This window comes from Phyllostomus hastatus, unplaced genomic scaffold (assembly GCF_019186645.2).
Source record: "Phyllostomus hastatus isolate PE091 unplaced genomic scaffold, TTU_PhHast_1.1 phas_contig_40, whole genome shotgun sequence".
Lineage (NCBI taxonomy): Eukaryota > Metazoa > Chordata > Mammalia > Chiroptera > Phyllostomidae > Phyllostomus > Phyllostomus hastatus.
In genome coordinates this window covers 94,566,217-94,591,815 of record NW_025333872.1, presented here as the reverse complement: position 1 = coordinate 94,591,815, position 25,599 = coordinate 94,566,217, and the positions used below count along the sequence as shown (strand labels likewise).

At 52.2% G+C, this 25,599-nt stretch overlaps 1 protein-coding gene across 3 annotated transcripts in view; it reads right to left on the bottom strand.

Moving 5' to 3' along the window:
- The window catches only part of SYTL3 (synaptotagmin like 3), a 77,317-nt gene extending 59,008 nt beyond the window's left edge, over positions 1-18,309 (bottom strand). For 2 of the 3 annotated variants that reach the window (XM_045844068.1, XM_045844070.1), the window contains exons 1-3: positions 18,091-18,308; positions 7,889-8,513; positions 5,099-5,317 (exon numbers count right to left, since the gene is read on the bottom strand). In XM_045844068.1, coding sequence (XP_045700024.1) covers positions 5,099-5,317; positions 7,889-7,998 — 329 coding nt within the window. In that variant the 5' untranslated portion in view covers positions 7,999-8,513; positions 18,091-18,308. Of the gene's footprint in view, positions 1-5,098; positions 5,318-7,888; positions 8,514-18,090 lie in introns of all 3 variants that reach the window. The other variant, XM_045844069.1, reaches the window with a different exon arrangement.
- Between the last annotated feature and the right edge of the window lie 7,290 nt (positions 18,310-25,599).

The following is a 25,599-nucleotide window of genomic DNA, read 5'->3' as shown; positions in this document are numbered from 1 at the left end:
GTCCTCGAAAGAAGCTGCAAAAAACTGGGAAATCCTTGTCTCAAAAGGTGGCAATAAGCCCTTGGATCCGTTAAAGTATAGGGTTGGTTTAATAATTGTGGTGAATATAATTATAAAACAATGTAGGTGACAAAAATAAATACTGGAGAGGATCGTCTAATGTAAAAGAATATAGATATTTTAAAGTGATTGGCGAATCAATAAAATTGTTTATAAAACCTTTCTTTCAGTCTCTGAATCTGCCTACTCTAGGCACTGCAGGTAGATGCAATAATGCAGTATTTGTCCTTCTGTGGGTGGCTTAGTTCGCTTAGCAGGATGCTCGCAAGGCTCACCCGTGGTTTAGCATGTGTCAGGATTTCATTCTCTTCTCTGGCTGCACGATGTTCTGCACTGTTTATACCCCACGTTTTGTTCGCTCACTCATCTGCTGAGAGCCGCTGGGCTGCTCACACTCTGTGGCTGCGGTGAATGATGCCGTGAGGAACCTCAGCTCATGGTTTAAAGCACAGTTTGAAAGCTATGACATTGCATGAACCAACATCAATGTCTTCATGCTGTTTTTTTTCAGGTGGGGGAAGCTTTTGTAAAGCACTAGCTGGTAGGGCTGGTCAGCATTTACTACAAAATTCAAATACTCGTTTTCTAAATAGAACTCGGTATCAACTCAGATGCCTCAACCACGCAAAGTCATGTGTAGTGCATCTCCTGCCCTTCCTCCAAGCACAGAGGTAACAGACTTACCGCCCTTAGCGTGTAGGGCCTGGTCATGCATCAGGTTAAATTAAACGGTAATAACAGTTCCACTCTTCACGAGTTTTTACAATTTTAAAAGGATATAGGAACAGCTGCTCCTTATCTGTGGACTTCATTACCTTAAATAATAAAAGTACTGTTTATATGAGTAGCAAAGTACATAGCAGAATTAGGCAGACTTATCGCTTTCCTTCTAAGAAGCAGTTTTATTCATTTCTTTTTTTAAAAAAGTCATTATGTATTGCCCTGCAGCAATCATTCAAATTCCAGCCTGAGAACTAAGAATGTGGCAGGAACGCCAAGGCCAGCCTCAGTTTGGAAGCGGACAACTCGAGTTCTTCTCCATGGGCACCAGACACAGCACAGCAGAGAGAGTGGGAGCAGTCCAAGAGGTTCCCCGGAAATCGACCACACCACCTGCCATCATTTGAGACTCTACGTGCAAAACCTCTGTTCTGATTATTTTACAAGTAGTAAAATGTCCCTAATGAAACAGAGGAAGCATACCCGTGAATATCTGAAGCTGAATAAATGATTTCTCGTGGTCAAAGCCAATTACACAGCAAGAGAAAAGCCACTTTTTGAAGGAAAAAGTCCCAAGCAACCGTAATTCCTCAGCAGTCCGTATGGAATTTGATGTTACTGCAAAGTGTATGACTTTGAAGGGAAAAGATCGATGGAAACCTAAGTCTTCAAGTTCAAGCTTTGTTGTAAATTAAGCTAAAATAAACAAGCAAATAGGAAGCGTTGGGCCCTCCTTGATGTTTCAACATCGTTGTTAATTTGGGCCATTTCACTGAAGAAATGATCCATACATTCTAATGGGGAAAGTCAACCGAGAAGCAAGGAGAAGTTGATGTTTCTGAGTCTCCCTTCTCTCCTTCTTGTCCCAGGTCACCCTCTTCCGACGGCTCCCGCTCAGGACGCCACACGGCCCTCGGTGCCGGAAGCCGTGTCCAACCAGCGTCCTTCTTCCCACGCCTTCCCCCTTGCCTTGGTTTTCTGTTCTCTCTGATGCCTCTCCCTGACTCTCGCTGCTTCTTTCCGTTTTTCCGACGCTCTGTGAGCAGGTTAAGCATGCAAAACCAGTCCTCAGAACCGTTCTTGACCGTTCCCTCTCTTTCATCCCCCATAACTAAGTTCCACCGCCCCTGTGTTGAACTGTGTGTCACACCTGTCATCTGTACTGCCACCAGCCTCATCACCGCGTGCCTGGGTTCAGTTCAAGGGCGTCCACGTGGCGGGTCGCCTTATCTCCCCCCTGCTGAGTCCGCCCTGCCCAACAGCCGGCTTCTGTGTGGTTTCCTTCCAGCAAAACACACAGGCCCCAGATCCAGACCCTTCTGAGTGGCTTTGGAGAGTCTGCACTTGTGAGGGAGTCTCTCAGCAGACAGGAGAGGGCACGGGGCAGGAGGGGGTGGGGCTCTGGGGACCCGGGTTCCAGGCGTGCTGAGTTCACGGCCGTGGGCTAACTGTCTGGTATCTCCAAGCCTGCACAGCCCCATCTATAAAAGGAGGACAACGCTGGTGGCCGCCCCGTCAGACTACCTGAAGATCTCTACAAGACATTCGGTATGAAGAACGCGTAGCCCAGCACCTGGCATGCGGTGAGTGGTCGCCGCGCATTCCCGCGTCACTTCCTCTCCCCGACAGTGTTCGACCCCACCTCTGACCCTGACCCTCTTCCAGGAACGCCCCAACGGTGGACGTTCCGTGAAACCTGCCCTGAGGACAGAGCGCTCAGCTGGCCCCTGACACGACGCCACACAAGACCCTGGGCCCGCACATGCCTTGCACCGTCGGCAGCGACCTGCCAGCTGGATTGGCTCTCACTTATTTTTCTCATTGCTGCCCTAGAGCTGCCCCCTTCCTGGCTTTAGGACACTGTTTCCCTCGCCCCATCCCCACACAGATCCACTCATTCCGGGGGGACAAGACTCAGGCTGAGGGAGAATCGGGCGGAGGAAAAGGACTGGGCTCAAAGCCCTTCTCCAGGTCCCAGTTCAGCTACGAATGTCAAATGCTCGAAAGGTTCACCCTAAAATAGGACCCAGCCCTGAGCAGACCGACTGGAGGGAGCAAAGAGAAGGGAGCGGGGCGGGGGCAGGGGAGCAGAGGGGGCAGGCTGTCAGCAATGATTTAGCCCTCCCATACTGTGTTCTGTGTGGGCGCCCACAGGGTTAGGCAATTGTCTTAGGGATTTCGAAAAACATCCTTATTTCAAAAGGAGGAAGCTGGGGTTAGAGGAGCCACACTGGGTGTGCTGGAGGGCAAAGTTTCAATACCCAGGGTGCAACACCTCTCGGGCAGAGATTTCAACACGGCCGGCATCCTTGGGGACGGGCTGGGCCCTGTCCTCCTGTTTTGATTTTTTTCGCTGGTAGTTGAATTATTAGGAGACAAACATGCTGAAGAATTTAATATCTTACCAAGCAATGTTGATCACCAGACTTCAAATACAGGTGGTTGATTACACCGGAGGAAGATCTTAAGATCTGGTTTTTGTTTACCCTTACCCGAAGACGTGGTTATTGACTTTTAGAGAGACAGGAAGGGAAGGAGACAGAGTGGGAGAGGAACATGAATCAGTTGCGTCTCGCACGTGCCCCGACTGGGGACGGAACCGGCAAACCGGGTAAGCGCCCTGACCGGGAATCGAACCTGCGACCTTTCAGTTTATAAGACGATGCTTCAACCAGCCGAGCCACCCGGGCCAGGGCAATCTTAAGATCTTCGGAGAGATTATTTGGGATGGTCACCTATCCTCTCAAGAGCCCAGACCTACACAAGCACGTGGGTGGCCAGGGTTCGTCTCAGCAACTGTTTTTGCTTTTTCCTCTCGAGCTGGGTGGAGCCTGAGGGCAGCGGCTTCCACAAACCAAAGGATCAAAGGAGAGGCGATGCACGGAGGGGGCCCTGATGGGAGCCGGTGCACCTCCTCCGGCCGCTGGAGAAACGGAAGGTGTGCGGCTCTGGACTGAAGAAATCTGGCTGGACAACCTCAGGTTTCTCCGGGGGAGCGATTGCAGTGATCAGGCCGAGCAAAGGGACTGGAAATTTTAGATTAGTGTCTGGGTGTGCAATCACCATGATCCCCGCCACGGCGGGGGGGTGCGGGGAGAGAGGAAACCCAGCCCCATGCACACCTGTGAGCGCCTCTGCCGGCCTCGGCCAGGCGCTCTGCCTCTGTGGCGATACTGAGATGCGTTTCCAGACCCCCAGGCTGTGACTGCACTTGGAGATGCACGGCAGGCGACCCCTGCTCCCGTCCCCTGGGTCTGACGAAGACCTGGGGCACGCTGTCCCCAGCAACCAGAAACACACTCCCTCGGATGTTCAGGACTGACGACCAACCTGTGCTTGCTCTGAACAGGGGGAGCCCAAGCCCAATGTGGGCAGTTCGTTTTCCATTTTCGAAGTGGGTAGTACAAAAATACCAATTCTGCCCTGGCTGCTGTGGCTCAGTGGACTGAGCTCCAGCCTGTGAACCAAAGGGTCGCAGGTTCAATTCCCAACCAGGGCACATGCCTGGGTTGCCAGCCAGGTCCCCAAGAGGGGGCGCCACAAGAGGCAACTACACACCAATCTTTCTCTCCCGCTTTCTCCCTCCCTTCCCCTCTCTCTGAAAATAAATAAAATGTTTAGAAAGAAACAATTCCATGTGAATATTTTTTACAACCTCACAACACCAAAAGACTAACGTAAATGTCGGTTCAGTCTGTCACTAACGGGAAGCATACCCAGGTCTTCATTGGCGGGCCCAGTAACGGCTCGCTGAGCTCCTTCCAAAAGGAGCTCAGGGCCGCACAGGGTCACACTAATGCCCCTGCCACCAGGCACTCCCCTTCTCCCGGAGGACATACGTGAAGCTCTAAGAAAGCTAAGGCACCTAACTAATCAAAAGCCCAAATGAAGCCCTGGCAGATGTAGCTCAGTGGATTGAGCGCAGACTGTGAACCAAAGCATCACAGGTTCGATTCCCAGTCAGGGCATGTGCCTGGGTTGCAGGCCACGGCCCCCAGCAACCGCACATTGATGTTTCTCTCTCTCTCTCTCTCTCCCCCCCTTCCCTCTCTAAAAATAAATAAATAAAATATTAAAAAAAAAAAGCCCAAATGAATCTTAGCTCCCTGGGAGCCCATGCTTAGCCCTTGCAAACAAACTTTGGTAAATTAAAAAAAAAACATAAAACCTTTTTTATACAATAAAATTGATTTTTGAATTACAGGGACTTCCACGTCTCCCTAGGTGGTAACTCCGGGGCAGGCTGTCTGTACAACGCAGGTACCTACTGGATGGGAGGTGGTCCCGCCCCACCTGCGAGGCGTCCCGCCGTCCTCACCTGCCCTCGTAGCACACGGTGCACCTCCAGACGCGGGTCCTGCCCGGGAACACGCGGCACTCGGAGCACACGCGGTGGCTGCAGCCCTGGCACACGGCCCCCCGGTTCAGCAGCAGCCCCAGCGCGCGCCGGCAGCGGGCGCACGACTTCTCCGCGTACTCCTGGCCCGCTCTCTTCGCGCCTCTCCACCGCAGCTGCTGCAGGCGTGTCTTCAGTTTCCTGCGGCCCAGAGAGTTCAGTAAGAGCTGGCTGCGTGGAAGCTCAGACGCCAGACACCCTCCTCCACGGCCAGGGCCCCACCAGTTCCTCAAGGGTGAGAGAGAAGGGGCTTTGGCGTCCAACCCCCTGCCCCCCCACCAGCCCCAGGCCCCACCACGGCGGTGGAACAAGAGGCTCAGAGGCTTCCTCAGTGGTGGAAGGGAGAGCACCTCGCCTCCCGGGTGGCTGTGAGGGTTGAAAGGCAAAGCATAAACAAGAGGCTTGGCCCGGAGGAGTGAGCTGCTACCTTGATCTAGGTTCTTCCCTTCATGCCCAAAGGGCACTCTGATGGCGAGCAAGAACAGCGAAAGAAGAGAGGGGGGAGGCAAAGCGCAGAAAATGACACTCATTCTAACATGCAAGGCGTGCAAAGACGTGCACACACACAGCGGACATGCCTGCTACCGCCATTAGTTGCCTGATAAAATTATTTCGCTGGTGCTTTGTTTTGCTATTTTTTTATGGGTGCTCCAGCCTCCTTGCCCTAGATAATAGCTCCAGTGCAAAGGGGCCCCCAAGATGCCCCGTTAACCAGAACACTGAAATATCTCTGCTATCTGCGTTTAGAAAAGAGAAGCCAACTCCAAGACGCAGTCTTTGCTGACACCCAAGATGAGGTTTCTAAGTCACCGAAAGATCTTTAATCATCCAAGAAACCGCCACCCCACCCCCCCGACCCCGTGGTCAGGGCGATCCCTTTCTCTGGGGAAGAGAGTGTAAGCACATTCAGAGAGTCTGGGGACACATGGTGAGGACAGATCCCGCTGACCGGGACAGTTCCCATTCCTTAAGCCTTTGGTCGTCCAGAGGTTCATTTTCTGGGTGCACTGGTCCTGGCAGACTCTGGAAGAGTCCTGCCCTTGAAGACAAACCAACAGCCAAAGCCTGACCCACGGCTTTGCTTCCAGGCCTTGAGGCAGGAGGCAGCGCAGGAAGAACTCTGAGACTGCAACACTGTCGCTGGCCAGCATCTAGCACCCTGGTTGCCAGGAAACGCCTTTTACCAATTAGGTGGAATAAACAGTAAACCGAGGCAGGGAGGAGGAAGGAGACAAGTCTCACACGCTAACTCAGCTGTCCTGAGCCTGGTCTGATAATATCACCAGGAGTTCCAACATCACAAGAAACACCATGTTAGCAAGAAGGAAGGGAAGTCCTTGAAATTCCATGTAACATTTCCACTATCTGGGGAAGAAAGCTTTGAAACTGTGCTCTCATCCCAAGGCCTGAATGTGGGAGAGGGTCCCCGGTGCCCAGAGAAAAAGCCCATAAAACAACTTTGGTGAATTGCCTACCTTTGGTCACTATCTGTTTTACGAGATAGTCCCTGATGCTTGCAGAAAAAGCCCATAAATAACTCTGGAAAGTGCCCCAAATTTAATTAACTGCCTCCAGTCACCTATTTGTTTTACAACAGGATGACCAAATGGAGACTGGAGCAAGATAAGACAGACCCCATTTATCCCTGAGTTTGGGTAGTCACGTTCCCCCAGGAAAGCTGGCGCCACATTTACCCGTCAATCAATGTGTGACTTTTTTCCCTCCAATCCTACCAGCTACATAAGTCCTGAGAACAAAGAACTCACTTTCTCACTCTCTCTCTGGGGGGCTCTTGGCTCTTGGGCCACAGGGCCTCTGGCCACCCGGCCTCAGGCTGCCCAGGGGCTCGCCACCCTGGTCTCCAGGCTCTCTTGCTTTCCTCACCCTGCTTTGCCCTGAAACTTTGCCTTTCACCCCCCACTCTACCCGGTCCTGTTCTCTTCCATGGAAACGGGCCACTAATAAACTGATTACACACTACTAGATTTGCTGATATGTGATTCTTTACATGCGTCAGCAAGAAGAACCGGGTCTCTCCCGTCAACAGCCTCAAGTCCTCCGGGAACACGGACAAACAAAGCCACAGCAGCTGTTTACTCTCCTGAGTCTGTTTCGAGACGGACGACAGTGGACAGTGGACAGCGTTTGGGCACAGCCCAGCCCTGCTTTATCAAATGTTAACGAACACCCCACAGCTCTGCGGCCGGGAGACGAGGAGCAAAGCCGCTCCCTATTGACAAACCAGCAGGAACAGGCCCGGCAGGTTCCTGTCTTGCTCTCCCCTTTCCTCGCAGCCAACCTGGAAGCCAAAGAAGCCCAAGCAAGCAAAAAAAAAAAAAAAAAAGGAGGGAGAGAGAGAAATGGATTCTAGCAGATAAACTGTTTCTAAGCTGCTTTTTTGCTTCTCTTTGTGCCTTCCGGCATCACCAAAGATAACCTAGGAAACCCCAAGCTGGAGGGCTTGCCCCGAAGCCTGCGCAGGAGCCTGGCAGTGGCCCCAGAGTCACTCATGCAAAGTGGGCAAATCCATCACAAAAAAGAAGGTCCTCTCGCCCCACCGCCCGTCACTGGGACGTAGCAGGGCAGAGGCTGAGGGGAGTAAGCGAGGGGTCACAGAGCCAGCTGAAGTTCCTGGGAGCGGGCTCCCAGCAGAAAAGCCAGAAGCCCATGGGATGTCCCCCACCCCCCAACTCCGGCCGAGGGACAGCATACCGTATCCTCTCCTCCTCGACGTTCTGAACGGCCCGGTCTCGGTACAGGACCGGGAGGATCACCTCCCACTCCGACTCCTGGAAGGAGCTCAGGCTGGCGTCTTGGGCCATTTCCCTCTGGTTCCTGAGGCCCCAGGCGACGTTTCACTCCATGAGTGCACGCGCGTCCCCGTGTTTGAGCGCGGAGTCCGGCAGCAACCGCACGTGCTCAGCAGCACTCTGCTCCTATCTCCCTGGCCACCGTGTGGCCTGTGGCTCTTTCCTCCCCTTTTTTCACTGTGTCACACTGCTCAGCAGAGGGAGCCCCAAAAGGCCGCTGTCCCACTGTCGGAGGCTCCGAGAGCCTCAAGCCGCCCGGGAGGCGGTGTCACCAGGCCCGGCCCCGGCCTCTGACATCCGTCTGGAACAAAAGCGTGTCTTCTTCTGAGGCCGTGCCAGAGATCGCTCTGAGTGATGCCTGGGTCCAGACGGTTCGCTGCTGCGGAGCGGAAGGGGCCTCCAACCCGAGGGGCCTGGGGAACAGCGACGGGGAGAGATCCAGGGACTCACAGGAGGTAATCTTCCCCTTTGGGCATGTTTAGGGCCCCAGGGAGGCCACGCACAGCCCAGCCCAGCCGGCTCAAAGCCTGCAGAAAAGACAATAAAAACAGCATCTGTTTCCCTGGCCCGAGAGTGGCTGCAGCGTTATTTCAGAAAAGACAGAATGTTCTCCACGGACAGACGTTTGCATTTTCTCCCATGGTGACATAATACGATTTTACATTTTATTAAATTGGTCTTCCCATGTTTCTAAAAGCCTCAGTTCCCAAACTTGGATTTTCCTAGTCTGGAGTCTGTGCCTCCAGGGATTGGACATACCAAGGTCTGGGTTTCATGTGCACCCTCGTACCTAAAAACACGTTAGCAGGACAAGCCCTCCACTGCTAGCTGCCATCTTCACAATTAACTCGGAAACCCCCAAAACTGACTGTTTCGAGAGGTGTGAAGGGACGTCGGGCTGCCCGTGCGTGCAGCCCCCTTTCTGTTTAGTGCTAATTGAAAGCACTTATTTTCCTACTTATTTCCCTAATCAGTGACGTCGGGCGGCCATCACCTTCAATCTGTCCCTCCCCCAACCAAGGAGGTGGCTGTGGGTTGATAAAACCCTGGGCAGATGCGGAATGATGAAATGCAGAGGTGGTAGCCGATGGAATCAATATACTGTCTAGGATGCCATTTTGTTATCCAATTGACGTGAACCCCTTAGTCCCAAGATTTCCTTTCATTGCTTGAGAGGCTCAACGCCCTTTGTTGAGCTTCAGAAAAACCCACACTCCGTTGCTTTATGGACCACAGCCATAGTGAGAGGTTCATGACGTCTGAAGGGACCCTTCTCTCTCTTTTTTAAAATTTTTAAAAAATATTTTTTAAGATTTTATTTATTTATTCTTAGAGAGGGAAGGGAGGGAGAAAGAGAGAGAGAGAGAGAGAGAAACATCAATGTGCGGTTGCTGGGGGTCATGGCCTGCAACCCAGGCATGTGCCCTGGCTGGGAATCGAACCTGCGACACTTTGGTTCACAACCCACGCTCAATCCACTGAGCTACATCTGCCAGGGCTATGGACCCTTCTCTTTAAACGGTGCTTCTTAACCTCGTTTTTCTAATCTTTGTGCCAAAAGACGGATAACCTTGTGCATTTTAATGCATAAAATAAGACACACTGAGTTACAAAGAGAATCCATTATACTGAACTATTTTTAAAAATTGTACTAGAGTCATGTATGTGTCCGTCGACGCCCGAAACGAGAGCCAGCAGCCATCTCCCAGCGGCGGCGGCAATCTCAGAGCAGGGAAGATCGCAGACAGCATTCTGAGATGCCCGTGACATTCCACGGGGCGTGAAAAGATCTGATTCCTATTGGCAACCATCACAAGTCCCGCTGGTTCGCCGTGGTTCAATGCCTTTCATTCATAATGGAAGGAAATGCTAAATTTCAGAGGTCAATAGGGAGGTCATTCTTTTTCTTCCGTCCAAGTTCATGGACTTAGAGGCTAAGGTAAGGACTCTTCTGGTTGTCGGTGGTGTCTCAGTTGTAAGGGAAAGTTAAAATCCATCCCTCACCCCAGGGCAGAGCTGCCTGAGGAGCAGGAAGACCCTGAGCCCAGAGTACGGCTGCTCTCGGCCTTGGGTCTCCCAAAAGCCCTCGCAGGCGTCTGCCCTCAAAAGGCTTCCTGTCTAGACGCTGGGGAAACGACAAAGTGAGGAGGACGTGCTGGCTCTGCGTCAGCACGGCTGGTGACGACGCACTGGGCCACCAGGGGCAGAGCCTCGTCCCTCCTCGGCCCCCAGTTTCTGGAGGGACAGATGGCACTAGCGGATCTTGGTTCCCCGAGCTTCCCAGTCCCTGGGACGAGGAAAGTGACGTGAACCGGCATGCAGTCGGTGCAGAGGGGCAAGGCGCCCATCAGCCGTCACGCCACCAATGTGGAGTCTGTTTCTTCCAAACTTGCCCTTGATTCTCCCTGTTTTCTTCTCATTTCTACTCTGGGAACAATGCTAACGGACCAAGAATTACGTGGTTTGTTACCCAGTTTGTCAGATTGTCAAGTATTTTATTTTATTATTTATTTTTTAAAAGACTTTATTTATTTATTTTTATATTTTTTAAAGATTTTATTTATTTTTAGAGAGGGAAGGGAGAGAGAGAGAGAGAGAGAAACATCAATGTGCGGTTGCTGGGGGTCATGGCCTGCAACCCAGGCATGTGCCCTGACTGGGAATCAAACCTGCGACACTTTGGTTTGCAGCCCGTGCTCAATCCACTGAGCTACGCCAGCCAGGGCCTATTTATTTATTTTTAGAGAGAATGGAAGGGATGGGGAAAGAGAGGAAGAGAAACATCAATGTGTGGTTGCCTCTCATGTGCCCCCTACTGGGGACCTGGCCTGCAACTCAGGCATGAACCCGGACTGGGAATCGAACTGGTGACCTTGTGAGTTCACCAGTGTGGCACTCAATCCACTGAGCCACACCAGCCAGGGCTGATTCTCATGTATTTTAAACGAAGATTTTTGCACTGGGCTCGACACAGGCGATCTGTGCACCGAGCTTCTGTTCACACGGCTTCTGTGCTGCACAGGCCGGCTCTGGGCTTCGCGCCTCAGCTGGGCAGGGCTGACGCCGCAGCGGGCTGGACGGGACGACCGAGTGCACTCCCTGGGGAACCCCGGAGCGCTCACGTGCTCACTCCTTCAGACGGCTGCGTCTTACCCAGGTCATTGAAGCTCAGGATTCAATGACCGTCAGAAAACGTGACCCCAGCTCTGCCAAATCCATGCCTGGGGGCCTGAGCGCCCTTTTCACGGACTAGTGGCAACTCGCCCTTCCCTTAGTGGCCATCCCTGCCACCCACAGACAAGTGAAATGCAGTTCATACATTCAGTAAGTGTTAAGCACCTTTCGAGTGCCAGGCGCTGCTCAGGGGCTTAGGGGCCGTGACTGGGAACGCACACCCAACACCCCTTCTGACAAGAATACGCGGCAGTTTACAATAAAAGCGCATAGAAGGCACATTCAAATAAAGTCAGAGGAACAGCAGCGGCCAGAGTGAAAAACCACTGTACTTGAGTGTTAGCTGAGCTGCCTAGTAACCAAAGCAAAGCAACGAAACGAAACATCGCAGCGTGGTCTGCAGCTCCGACGAACTGAGAACAAGAGCAACGCTCTCGAGGCGAGAACCGCTCACAGACCGAGGACACAGAGCTGTCTGAGTGCAGACACCTGGCAGCTTTGCCGTCTCCCAACACGGGTCACGTAACGAGCCCCGTTACGGTCTTGTAATGCACCCTCCTTTTATTCCCACTCCTTCACAACGATGACACTGCCATCATCATCAGTGCAGACAGGTTATATTATACCCTGTATCTAACCTGTCCTTCCAGTGAAAGGCGACCTACCAGCTTTTCCTATAAAGAGAGAACCTTGGAGCCCTGGCTGGCGTAGCTCAGTGGATTGAGCGCGGGCTGCAAACCAAAGTGTCGCAGGTTCGATTCCCAGCCAGGGCACATGTCTGGGTTGCAGGCCATGACCCCCAGCAACCGCACATTGATGTTTCTCTCTCTCTCTTTCTCCCTCCCTTCCCTCTCTAAAAAATAAAATAAAATATTTTTTTAAAAAAGAGAGAGAACCTTGGGTCTCACAATGTATGAACTGCTGCATTAGAGGATCCGACCATTCCTGAGGTCATGCACGAATGAAGCTGTACCTCTCCCTTGTTCACTCTTCAACAGGCTGCCGGTTCGTGGGGGGATGACAAGGGCAGAGGGAGGGCTGGCTGCTGCTGTTGTGGGTTGTGTTGCACACTCGGCTGCCCCGTGAGTGTGGTCCTTCACGGAGCCCCTGGTCTGGTTTCCAGGGGATAACCAAGGGCTCAGAATTCCTCTTTCAGTAGAAATGTTGTCCGTAAGTTCAGCTGCACCTTCCGATCCCGCCACACAGAGCGCGGGGCCACTCCCCCACCTGATCCGGACAGACTGCTGACGCGGAGACGCTCCCCTGTGATCCGCCTTCCAAACTGCCCAGAAGTGAGTCCCTGAACCCATTCCTCCCACACGGTCTGTTTATCCACGACAAGGTGCCCGCGATCCATGGCCATCGTGCACTTTGTGTCATTTTTTGAAGTTGTGTTGTTGTTGTTTAGTGAACTTCTCAGTTCATGCGGGTCTCTAGGGTTGCAGGCGGAGTCGGTCAGGAAGCAGGTAGGCCCGCGGTAAACACCAGGACAGTGGGAGAGCTTCCGTCCACCTCCGGGCATCCGCAGGGTAAGGCGACCTTTGCAGGCTCCATGTCTGGTCACCTGTGCTAGCTGGACAGTGGAAACCACGCTGAGTTGTTTTTATAGTCTTGAAAACATGGGTAAAACAAATACCCTTCTCTCTCGGATGCTTTCAGTGTCCGTGCTGTTAGGGAGCTGCAGACGGCAGCTGTGCAGGGATTCCAGGCACCTGATCTGCGTGATCGGGCGCGGTCCCCGGGCTGTGCCGCGTCACACTGTCCGGGACGACAGCGAGGAGCACAGATGGCATTCGAAGTGCTCACGAAGTCGTGACAGGTCAGCTGGCCCGGTCCGGAGCTGGCTGTGCCCAATAGCGGGCACTCGGATGGCCACAGGCAACCGGGGGAGCAGGAGTGACGGGACCCATGGACAGGGAGACCCAGGGACACTCGGCTCAGGACAGACAGGACAGGAAAATGTTCGTGGCACAGGTGACTCCCGCTGAGCAGCGTGGGCGGAGCGGGCTGGGTCCGAGGCACGGGAAGGAGGCCGGGACGTCTCCGGGGTGAGGGACGGTAAACTTAACAATGCGGAGGCAGGGCTGTGTCATCCTCCCTCCGGTGCGGGGGCCCGGGTGCTCCAGAGCCCAGAAACGAGCCTGAAGCATGACCGTGGCACCGCCGGCGCCCTCCCTGACTCGTGTCTTCCAGCTCCTCCACCCTCGGCTCCCACACAGCAGCCAATGCTCCCGTGTTGAACGCACTCGGGACCGCCCTGAGAACACATCGCGTACTTCTCCTTTTCCTCGCCTCTGCTCCTGTCCCCCCTGCTGCCTGTCCCGAAACCCCATTTGCTGGGACGCAGAGCGGGGCGGTTGGGGAACAAGGCTCAGAGCCCGGCTGTCGGGCGTGCAGTCCCGCTCTGCCCCATGCCGAGGACGGAGACGCTGGCCCCGGCCTCCGGCCCTTGAGTGACTCCCTTCTCTATAAAGGAGAGAGGATTGCACACCCATTTCTTAGAGCCGTTGTGAGGGCTAACTGTGTGGACACACACAGAGCACTTCGGTCAGAGTGGCGAGCGTGTAATGAGCTGTCGGTAACACAGAGAACCGATTGGCGGCTGTCAGAGGGGGGCGGGGGGCGAAATTCGTGAAGGGGGTCAAAATATAAATTTGCAGGTATACTATAAGTAAGTCACGGGGACATAATGTACAGCCTGACAACCATGGTTAAAAATGCCATGTGGTGTATTTGAAGGTTGCAAAGAGAGTAGGTCTCAAAAGTTCTCACCACAAGAAGAAAGTTCTGTAACTCTGATGAGAATTAACGAGACTTACTGCCGTGATCATTTTGCAACACACAGTACTGTATCACTGTGTTGCACACCTGAAACTCACATGATGTCGCATGTCAGTTACACCTCAATTAAACAATAAGCAGCCCATGAACGTTAAGTGTTGAAATGTAAAATGGGTCATTATTGTTAGTCATAGTATCATCATTGTGAGTGTTATCTTTCAAGGCCCAGATTAATTGTGATCTACTCTGGGAACTTTCTCTTCATTTCCCACCACAATTCCTCGCCCCTTCCCTGTAACTCCTCCTACTTTGCATGTTTCTCTATTGTGGCCCGCACTTCATTCCCTCTTGTATTCACGTGGCGACCTCGGGTCTTGGGGATCCCTCACCCCCCAGCAAGCAGGTGCCGAAGGTCTGGCTTGGGTTGAGAAACCCGGTGACCACGGTGACACCCGGGGGAGCTTGCCAAAGCAGGAAGCAGACTTCAAGCAGACGAGGAAGTGAGGATTGCCAGGTGAGCGAGCGAGTGCCCCAAGCTTCTGCCCCCAGGAATCCGACAGCCCGGGACAAGTGGGGGCAGGCAGGCGTTGCCGAATGGCAGAAGCACGCCCGGAAGCACTTTCACGATCTCGCGCAGAAACCCACGGCCTCAGAGCCGGGTGGTACAGCCTCCTGGATGTGTTCTTCTGTGACTGTCTCCCGTGCTGTGACCCACGCGCTGGGGTCAGGCTCCACCCTCGCCCCCACGGCGCCAAGGGCAGCCCTCACCTCCTTTTTCCACCCCCCTTTTGTCATTTCATAACGGCGGCACCCTTTGCATTAGGGCAGTCCATCCGGTCGTCCAAGTTCAGTTAGCGATGAAAGCGTAAGTGACACCTACACCTCAGCACCGCTCCGGAGGGGAAAGCCCCCTCCCTCAGCCACTTAGAGACACACCCCACACCAAACCGCCCCGTCTCCGCGTGTCTCCGTGGCTCGGGCGTTGGCCTGGGGTCAAACACCGGTTCCAGAACCATCTCGGGCAGCGAGAGCAGCGGCTGGAACGGAGCAAGCAGGACTTGGAAGCACTGGATTCAGCAGAGGGGACGCCGCCGAGTGTGGCTGGGAGGGGACGTGAACGTCCCCCACGAGACGGACAGCAGTGTGAACGTCTCACCTAACGTGTCACAGGGAGTGCTTCGGTGTGACAGTGTTACGTCACAGAACCACATGCTTAGGAGTTTGTAAGGAAGGACTTCTAGGTAATGAAACAGGGGCGTTATTTGTGCCGGACCCTGCGGCCTCCTGGTCACTCGGTCCTTCCCTTCAGGAAGACCCCGGGCAGGAAGCCGGGCCGGGTGCTGGGACTGATAGGGTCGCGGCCCGCAGGGTGGGGGGTGCCCTTCCAACCCCAGCGTGCACTTCCCTGCACGCTCTCCCGTGTGGGCTGCACGCAGACACACCGGGCCCAGGGGAACGGGGGCCTCCGCACAGACCCCGTGTGACTCCGGTGTTCAGTCCATCGGCTCAACCGCCCCAGTTGCCTGGGCCTGCCGGGGCCAAGCCCGTGGCGGGCCTTGAGGGCCCAAAACAAGACCCAGTCTCTGCATTCGGGGAGTTCGAGTTCCAGCCAGAAAAGAAAAGACAGCTCGGTGGGAAGAGCAGAAAACCCCCACCGCTCCCCGGAGAGGGCGGGTGCTGGGGGGGGTTGGGGGGGTTGGGGGGGTGGGGAGGCTTCCCTCTCTCCAGAGCAGCCAGCGGAAGTGGCCGGGGGTCTGGGCGGGCGCCCCCGGGGGAGGAACGGGTGGGACCACCTTCCCCGGGGACACAAATAGCCCACCACCTGCTGCATTCTGAAACCGCTTGCTTTCCTCCCTCAACCCGAGAGGGAGGCACGCCTGTGGCTTTCAGACCCGGCAAGGGGGGCTGTGCCAGAAGAGCAGGCGGAGGGTGAAGCAGGGAGGGGAAGTGAACTCGAGACCTGCAGGCTGTCGTCTCCCTTCCTTTCTCCCAGGGAGCCGTCGCCTCTGATCGGAGGAAGGAGATCAGAGGGAAGAGAGCCCTCCTCCCGTGATGGAGCGAAGTGACACTGTGACAGGTGGGAAGGGGGCAGGCAGCTGCGGCCGCCTGTGTGTGAACAGGCCCATCATCATCATCACCATCATCATCATCATCACCATCATCATCATCGCAGCCTGGGCTGCAGGGGAAGCTACAGACCGTCCTCGAAGCTGGGAAGCCACAGCACTGCAGCGGCTCCCAGCGCCGGTCCCCTGGGGCGGCCGCCCCCGCTGCCATGGGCCTCACCACAATGGTTTCCTCGAGCAGCTGCCGCTCAGAGCCCAGCCGCGCACACGGGGGACGGTCCAGGGGCTGCAGCGGCCCTCAGGCGCTGCTGCAAACGCTGAAGGCAGGAGGTGCGTGGAGACCAGCTCTCTGCACCTGAAGTTACAGCCCAGCCGGGCTCAAACTGCCGGGCTCGGCGGATACACCTTGGCACAGGTGAGACGACACGCACTCGCGTCCACCTGGAAGTCCGAGCCCAGATGCAGGTGTGCCCTCGTGAGTTCCTTTCCTCCCCCGTGACCTCACGGGAGGAGGGCGTTCTGCAAGCCGGGAGCTCCGGCCCCGCACCCCGCACCCCGCACCCGCGAGGCCCCAGCCCAGGGCCGGCACCTGGCTCGGACTGGTTTTCTGAGAGAATTCTGCACAAGCTCTACTGGCTTCGGGGCCCTCAGACTCTGCCCATGAGCTATGAAGTTGCATGGACGTGGGTTGGAGCCGGAAAACGGGACCCTGCCCGAGACAGCAGAACGTGGACAGACATGTCACCCCGAAAACGCTCTGCAGGTGCACTGGGGGCTCCATCACTATGGACTCTCCCCCCGTCAGGCAGCCATCCTGCCACCCAGCCAAACCGAACCAAGCAAAAAAAAAAAAACCACCCCAAAACTCTATTTTTAGAATAAAACACTATCACGGAAATAAAACACTGTCAGAGAAGTGCACGATGCTCATGGCTTAAACTTGACATCTTCTTATGGAAGGCTAAAGAAATGAGAATTCACATGGTGCTGTAGGCACTGCTGCTGACAGTCACACCTTTTTAGTGCCAGCAGCTACGGTTTATTTAGTGCGTACTCTGGGCCAGGCCGTGCGGGGGGTGCTCTACGTACATTGCCTCGATCCTCATGTCAGCGTACATCGTGGAGGGAGTACACCCCTTTTACAGATGAGAACAGAAAGGCTTGGAGAGATCACGTAATTTCCCTGAAGTCACATTCTAATCTGGGTCTGTTTAACTCTAAAGCTTTATGCTTTGTTTAGGCAGACAAGTTAAGAAGTTAGAATCTAAGCCCTGGCTGGCGTAGCTCAGTGGATTGAGCACGGGCCGGGAACCAAAGTGTCCCAGATTCGATTCCCAGCCAGGGTACATGCCTGGGTTGCAGGCCATGACCCCCAGCAACTGCACATTGATGTTTCTCTCTCTCTCTCTCTATCTCCCTCCCTTCCCTCTCTAAAAATAAAATAAATAAAATCTTTAAAAAAAAGGAAGTTAGAATCTCACACTACCTTGACTGGATCATTTTTTCTACACTAATTCCAACTTAATAAACCCTTAATAGCTGATGTGCTTTTTCCTCTCATAATCCCTCCTCTTGCCACGAAATTTGGGTGTTGAGGAAGCTTAATTGAAAGAAATTTAAATTAAACGCCAGCTAATTTAATTTTTCATGTTAAAATTACATTTCTGTTCCTTCTCCAAATGGAAGATTATGGGTGACCCAAACCAGTAGATCCAGAGCAGGACACAATAAACTATTCACACAAAAACTTACAAACCAAAGTAGAAACTAAACATTGTGTCACCTCCTTAAAGAAATTCACACCATATAGCTTTTGGATAGCATTTTTTGGTTTTGTTCTGGTTGGTTTGTTTTTAACTAACTCTCAAGTACCCCTCTCCATTTCACTTAAATCATTATTACCCTGAATTTTAAATGTATGCTATTCAATAAAAGCATGTCACCCTTTGTCTCATTTACCACTGTTTCTGTTTCCCATCTTCTAAAGTCACCAGTCTAAAAAAAGTTACCATAAATGTAGCCCCCACTCACGCCACCCCCAGAACCACCTGCCCGGACGGCCGCACCTGGGTGCTCAGCCTACCTTGGAATCAGCTTCATGGGGGAGAGGCCAGGACAGTCTGTTCTGAAGAGAAGGAAGTCGACTTTTCTCTGTGTTAGAACAACTGACGTGTTTCTCTTTCCTTCCTGTTGGGCATGAGGCTGGCCCCGGGTGCCTCTGCGGCTGCCCCACACCACCAAGGACCCCGAGAACAAAGCCCCCCCCAAACCACACGCAGGAGCTCTCACACACCGACAGCTCACATGCTCGTGAGAGGAAAGGCCACGCTGCCGCTGCTTGACGTTGCTACTGAAATGTTGCACCCCCGCTGAGAAGCGCCCCCCCCCCAGATGGCAGAGGCTCTGAATATTCAGTGTTTCCACACTCGCGGGGGTGTCACAGAAACCTCTGGTGTGAATGGCGGACCACACCTCCAACGACAGCCGCCAACTCAGCAATCGCTTTGGAACAGGGCTAAACGTCGCCGGAGTTCAACACACACACGGAACATGACACAAAGCACAAGCGTGGCTTGGTACCGTTTCCCAAACTGAACACACTTCCATCAAGACACTGAGCTTTGCCTGCCGAGGTCCAGCCGCAGCGGGGTCCAGGGGTTCCTGAAAGGTGGGTAAGGCGTCGGGGGTGGGAGACGGACGACAACACGCCTCAGAGGACGGTGATGCTCTGTTCCGTTCATTGCAAGTACAAGCAGGTTTTTATACTTTCATTTTTAGCAGTGATTGACATTTGCGATTAGGTAAAGCAGAAAAAAATTAATACAAAGGTAACCAGGAAAAATACAAATATTCCCATAGATTCAGTTATATTAAACAAAGATTATTTTGACCAGGAGAGCCATAAATCAGACAATTAGAAATAGCTGTACGTACAGAGTTTGAATGTCTTATTGTTTATTAAAGTTCTCAGAATTTGTCATGGGGCAAAAGGATACGCTAATTGAATAGAGGTTATAGGAAATTTATTATAAGGCCTTTGTGATGTCTAACTTACCTGTTTACCTTTTCTGTCTAAAATATTTCTCTATGTACCATAGACTCTAACTCCCTGGTAACTGTTTCTACGTGCTTAATTTATAATAGTTAACCAGCTTTTCTTATTTCTTTGCCTGTCTAATTCTATTTGATATATACTCCTATTCAAGGTAAAGGCGGGGCTGTTACTCCAACAACTTTTAGACATTCAGGGGCTATTTCATTAGAGGGGATTTTATTCCTTGGTCAAGAAATTATTTTATACAACTTCATTGGAATTATGCAAATCAATAAACCGGAGATACAGATATGTAACAATCCCACCACCTTTTAATCTCCAAAACAAACAGGTAAGGAGAGATAAACAGGAAATTCAGCTACAATAAACTCTTTTTATTTCTTAGTTAATAAACACCAGGGAGGTCTGCTTCGAGCTAGCCTTTCCATGAAATTTAGACTATTATAAGGCACTTGAACTTCATCCTTACTGACCATTCTAATGTCACCCTCATTATATGCTCCTGTATAAGGCAATGGGAGATCTGGAACCCTCTGGAGACCATTAGCTCCTTTTTGGGGGGATACCATAATTTGCCAATAATCTAATATGCTACCCAGGGGTATCCCTGGGCTGTGGGTAAGGGTCTATATAGTTTCTTCTTGTTTTCTAGAAAGACTCTTTGTATCTATGGGTAAGGAACAGGCATGGGAAAGTCCGCCAATAATTCAACCTATTGTAACTGATTTATTAATTCTTTTATGGGAATAATCGGGGATAATTTCTTACTCAGGTTTATAAACACCTTATTTAAAACAATCTGGGCATGATTCAATAGTCTAGGGAGAACTAGTTGTCCCTTCAGAATTTCCCTCAAAATCAATCATTGACTCTTTTCTAGCCTCTTTCTTCTCATGTCCTGTTCTTAGGGGAGTCAGGGTACAAAGTAAGACCATGATTAGTCTTAGCAAGGAAATCATTAAAAGCAATCCCCAGAAAAATCACCGCCCCCCTTTGTATGCCACGCTCTCTTCCAGGAAGATGGATTCCTTGAATGCCCTCTTTCCATGTTCAGATCTTGTCAAAAAACATGGTTGGAAGAGGGCGTGGCATTTGCCAGCATCCTGGAAGTTCTCACTGGAGGACTGGGCTTTATTGTATGACCATCAGAAAAAATCCATCTATTGTGGTATTGACGGGCATTGGTGGGATGCCTCATTTTTGGCTGTAATGAACAGCGTAGCTGCAAACACTCTCCCGTAGTCTCTTGGTTGAGTGTCCACATGTGTTTCTGTCGGTGACGCGCCTGGGAGTGGCATGGCCGTGTCATAGGTCAGACACATGTGTGATGTCTGTAGATGCTGCCCACACTTTTCCCGAGTGGTCGTTCTCACACCCCTCACCAACACTTCACAGTGTCTGCCTTTCTGCCTTCGCCTACCCCGGTGGCTCCGTAGGGCATCACGGCTTTAATTTCATGTCCCCGGTGATCTGTGTAGCTGAGTAATCTGAGCCTCATTCTACAGGTTTCTTGGTCACTTGGAGATCTGCTTTGATGCTGGGCTTGCTCAAGTGCTTTGCCTGCTACCAGGTTACCTGTCTTTCTGATAGTGATTTGTAGAAGTTTTTAGATACTCGGGACATGAGTGCTGTGTCAGATGTTTATATTGCCGACATGCTTTTCCCACTCCGTGAACTGGTTTCTTCATTCCCTTCAGGGGTTCTTTTGAGGGTCCAGACTCCCTCTTGAGGGTGAACTAGTGTGGCCTCCAACGGAGAAGGCGTGATTCGGGTGGCGGGTGGACGCTGCGTGGCCCCGGGGTCCCTCAAGCCCCCTGAGCGCTCCTGGAAGCTGGCCTCCTCCTCTGTACGCGCGGCTCCCTGGGACCACCCCTTTGGCTCTGGGGGTCTGAAACCTCACTCTTCCCTGGCCGGTGGGGTGTGGGGGACCACAGCTCGAGATGGTGACTTCCGTCAGGGGAGAAGCAGGAGTGGGCGGGAGGGGGTGGTGGGCTGGGAAGGGCTAGAATGACAAAAGGGAGGACGGAGTTAAGGGGGCAAGTTCTGGGCTGAGACCGTCCGGACCGACCCTGAGCAAACCACCCACCTCTCTGAGCCTGCTTCCTGGTGCGGGTCCCAGGGCTCCGCTCCCAGTTCAGAGTTCACTCAACTCACTCACGAGTGTTGAAGGTGCATCGACTGGACTAGGTCAGGCATGGCCAGTGATCATAGGTCCCGGGCCTAAGAGGATCCTTAATAAATAATACTAAGTATTATTACTTTGTAACATAAGATATTGAATAAATCCATTCAGGAATGTTCGGGGAAAAGTGTTTTAGAAATGAGGGTAAACCGGAATAATGACTAGCTAAGGCTGTTGTAATGAACACAACAGACTGGAGAGAGTTAAATAACAGAAATTCATTTCCTCATAATTCTGAGGCTTAAAGACCGCGGTATTGGCAGGGTTGATTCTTCCGAGAATGTCTCCCCCTTATCTGCGTCCAAATCTCCTTTTCTGAGAAGGACACAGTCATTTGGAAGTCATGTGTTTGGAAGTCATTTAACACCTTTAAAAAAATACTTTATGTATTTTTAGAGAGAGGGGGAAGGAAGGAGAGAAACATCAGTGGTTGTGGTTGCCTCTCATGCGCCCCCTACTGGGGGCCTGACCTGGCCCGCAACGCAGGCATGTGCCTTGACTGGGAATCAAGCCAGTGACCCTTCGGTTCGCAGGCCAGCACTCAGTCCACTGAACCACACCAGCCGGGGCTTAACGTAACACCTTTTTACAGAGATTTCCTTTATTTATTTTTAGAGAGCGGGAAAGGGAGGGAGAAAGAAAGGGAGAAATATGGATTGGTTGCCTCTCCCACGCCCCCAACCGAGGACCTGGCCTGCACCCCAGGCATGGGCCCTGGCCGGGAACCGCACCAGCCACCTTTCGATCTGTGGGACGATGCCCAACCCGCTGAGCCACACCAGTCGAGGCTAACTTAACACCTCTTCAAAGGTCCCGTTTCAAAATACGGAATGTCAGTCACATCCTGAGGTACTGGTGGTTACAACGTCCACATTGAAAGTTTGGAAGGGCCGTAATTCAGATCATAACAGAATATACCAAAAAATATTTGGAACTTCTGGGTGTTTTTTTTTTTAAACTAAAACTTAAGCTTTATTGTTTAGGAAATGGGTTCCTAGCGTAATACATCGCCGTTGAAATACACACGCCTCTGCGTTACACACTCAGAAGCTGTTCCTGGGCGCCTGGCCCAGCGGCAGCACCGGTACACGTGGCTCGTCTCCTCCCACAACCACGTCAAAGCCACAGCGGAGTTACAGGACCACTGCCGCTCAGAACCATCAGAAATCGAGGTGAATGAAAGTCTAACAGTGACGGAATCAAAGACACCACATCCATCCAGACTGGTAGGAGGGGCGGAGACGCGGGATGGGCTGGTCCCACATCCACGTGTGGTGAATAATCAGGAGGGAAATTCCGGGAGCAAGGAGTCCCAGCCCCACACCACGCTCCCCAGCCCGGGGTTCCAGTGCCAGGAAGATAAGTCCCCACAACCACTGGCTGCAAAAATTAGCAGGGATTAGGTCAGAGGAAGAAACTTTGAGTCCCAAGCAGATCCTCTTAAAGAACCTACACATGAACCTACTCAGACTCACTCCCTCTGGGCCCCAGCACTGGGGTGGCAGCTGGAAAGGCACCAGGGGTATACAGGGAGGAACTGAGGTGTCTGGCGTCAAGGCAAGAGCTGAGGGACAGCTTTCTCCAGACAAAGGTGGGCAGAGGCCATTGTCCCTTTTCTGAACCCTCCCCGCCCACAGAGCCACAGAGCTGGCAGGTCCTTATCTGAGACTCTATCAACCTGGCTGCCACCGTTTGCCTCACCCTAGAGGTCCCCTGAGAGTCTATTCCACCCAATTTACAGTCCCACCTAAGTTGTTAACAGAGGCTTTTCCATATGAATGGCTGATCTTGGGTCAGGATTCACAACTTCCTAAATCCTATCAAACAAGCAATAGCTGGCCCCAGGGAGCCCCAGGCCTGGCATTAGCAGCAGCCAGCCTGGATCCACAGCGTGGCTCCACCTGGGAATCTCCAAGCCCAGCACAAGTAGCAGCCATCTCCGATTGCTGAATAGCCCAGGCAGGGTGGCTCTAGGCAAAACACGGGTGGGGGCTGACCTTGGCCTGCACCACCTGGGAAACCCCAGAGCCTGCACACCCAGTGGGCAGCTACAGACCACGTCGGAGCACCACCACCCTGCCCCTGCACAGCTGATCCTCCATGGAGGGCGGAGAGTGGTGGTCAGTGATCACAGCCAGTCCTTGCAGCTGACTGGCCTGGATAAATCCCTCCCATTGACCTGCCAACAACAACCAAGGCTCAACTACAAGAGGAGGGTCTACTCAGCCCACACAAAGGGTGCACCTCATGTACCCAGCTTGGGTGATAGAGGAGGCTGTGCCACTGGACCCTATAGGCCATGCTACCAAGACAGGGAGTCATAGCGGCTCTACCTAATACATAGAAACAAACACAGGGAAGCTGCCACAACAAGGAGACAAAGAAACATGGCCCAAATGAAAAAAAAGAAAAAAACACATCAAAACTGCAGAAAAAGAACTAAACAAAAGGGAGAGAAACAATCTACCAGATGCAGAGTTCAAAACACTACTTATAAGAATGCCCAAGGAACTTAGTGAGGACGTCAGCAGCATAAAAAAGATTGAGGCAGAAACCAAGGATTCACTCATTAAAATAAAAAGCAGTTTACAGGGAAACAACTGTGGAGTGGATGAAACTGAGAATCAAATAAATGATTTGGAACATAAGGAAGCAGAAAACAACCAATCAGAACAACAAGACAAAAAAAAAGAACTCCCCCCAAATGAGGGCAGTGTAAGCAGCCTCTGGGACAACTTCAAGTGCTCCAATATTTGCATCATAGGGGTGCCAGAAAGAAAAGAGAAAGAGCAAGAAATTGAAAATCTATTTGAAAAAATAATGAAAAAAAAAGGCCCCTAATTTGGTGAAGGAAATAGACATGTAAGTCCAGGAAACACAGAGAGCCCCAATTATGACAGATGCAAAGAGGCCCACTCCAAAACACATCATAATTAAAACGCCAAAGGTCTAAAAATAAAGAGAGAATCTTAATAGAAGCAAGAGAAAAGCACTTGGCTACTTACAGAGGAATTCCCATAAAACTATCAGCAAATTTCTCAAAAGAAAACTTTGCAGGCTAGAAGGGATTGGCAAGAAATATTCAAAGTCATGAAAGGCAGGGACCTACACCCAAGGCTGCTCTACTCAGCAAATATATCATTTAGAATCAAAGGGCAGATAAAGAGCTTCCCAGACAAGAAAAAAACCAGAGTTCATCATCACCAAACCATTATTACACGAAATGTTAAAGGAACTTATTTAAGGAAAAGAAGATCAAAACTATGAATGATAAAATGGCAAAAAGTACACATTTCTATCAACAACTGAATCTAAAAAACACGCTGAGCAGACGAGAACAGAGACAGAATCACGGATCCAGAGAGCATTTTGATGGTTTCCGGCTGGGAGAGGGGGGGGGGCAGAGTGGGTGAAGAGGTGAGGGGATTAAGAAGTACAAACAAGCAGTTACAGAGTAGCCACGGGGCTGTACAGTACAGCATAGGGAACTGAGGAGCCAAAGAGCTTATACGCATGACCCGTGGACGTGAACAGTGGTGTGGGGATGGCCTGAGGGGGTGGGGGGTGCTGGGTGTAGGGGTGCAAATGGGGAAAAATCAGAACAGCTGTAATAGCATAACCAATAAAATATAGCTTAAAAATAAACAAACTGTGATGTAAAAAAATCCAGTGACCTAGTGCTACACGGGCGCAAGGAAGAGCCGGCAAAGCCGGGATAAGCCTGAGTGTTGACGTGGGGCGGGTTCAATTAGATCACATCTGAAAGTAAAGTGAGCTGGCAGGGGGCCGGTCCCGGAATTAGAGCAGACGGCAGCGGAAGTCAGGGAGCGGCCGAGTGGATGCGTGGGCGGGAGTCAGGCCGAGAGAGCGGGAAGATGCTAAATCACCCGGGGGAACCTCACGCGTGCCGTGTGCGGCAGGTTACAGCACTCCTCTCCCTTAGGAGTGGACAAGAGACAGGAGTGGACGAGAGACTTGCTCTGGACAATGAAACGTGTGCAGAGGTGGTACCTGCCACTGAGAAGCAGCACCTTCCTGGCCAACACTCAGCCACCATTCACTCTCCCTCTGGATGACCCTGGAGTCACGCTGCTCCATCGGCCTGGTCCCGGCATGGAGAAGACACGGGGCAGGGCCAAGCAGACCCTCCACACTACTCATGCAGTGTGAGGGACAACACATCTTTGTTGTCCTCAACGACCATGCATCTAGGGTCTTTTGTTTCTGCAGCTGAGCCTGTGCTGACGGACACAGTGTGTGTATTTGTTCATGCCCACAGCACTGTCACACTATTTAATACCTACTATAGCATTAAAATCCACTAGTCAGAAGACATGCCAGCGGAAGGCTCCTGC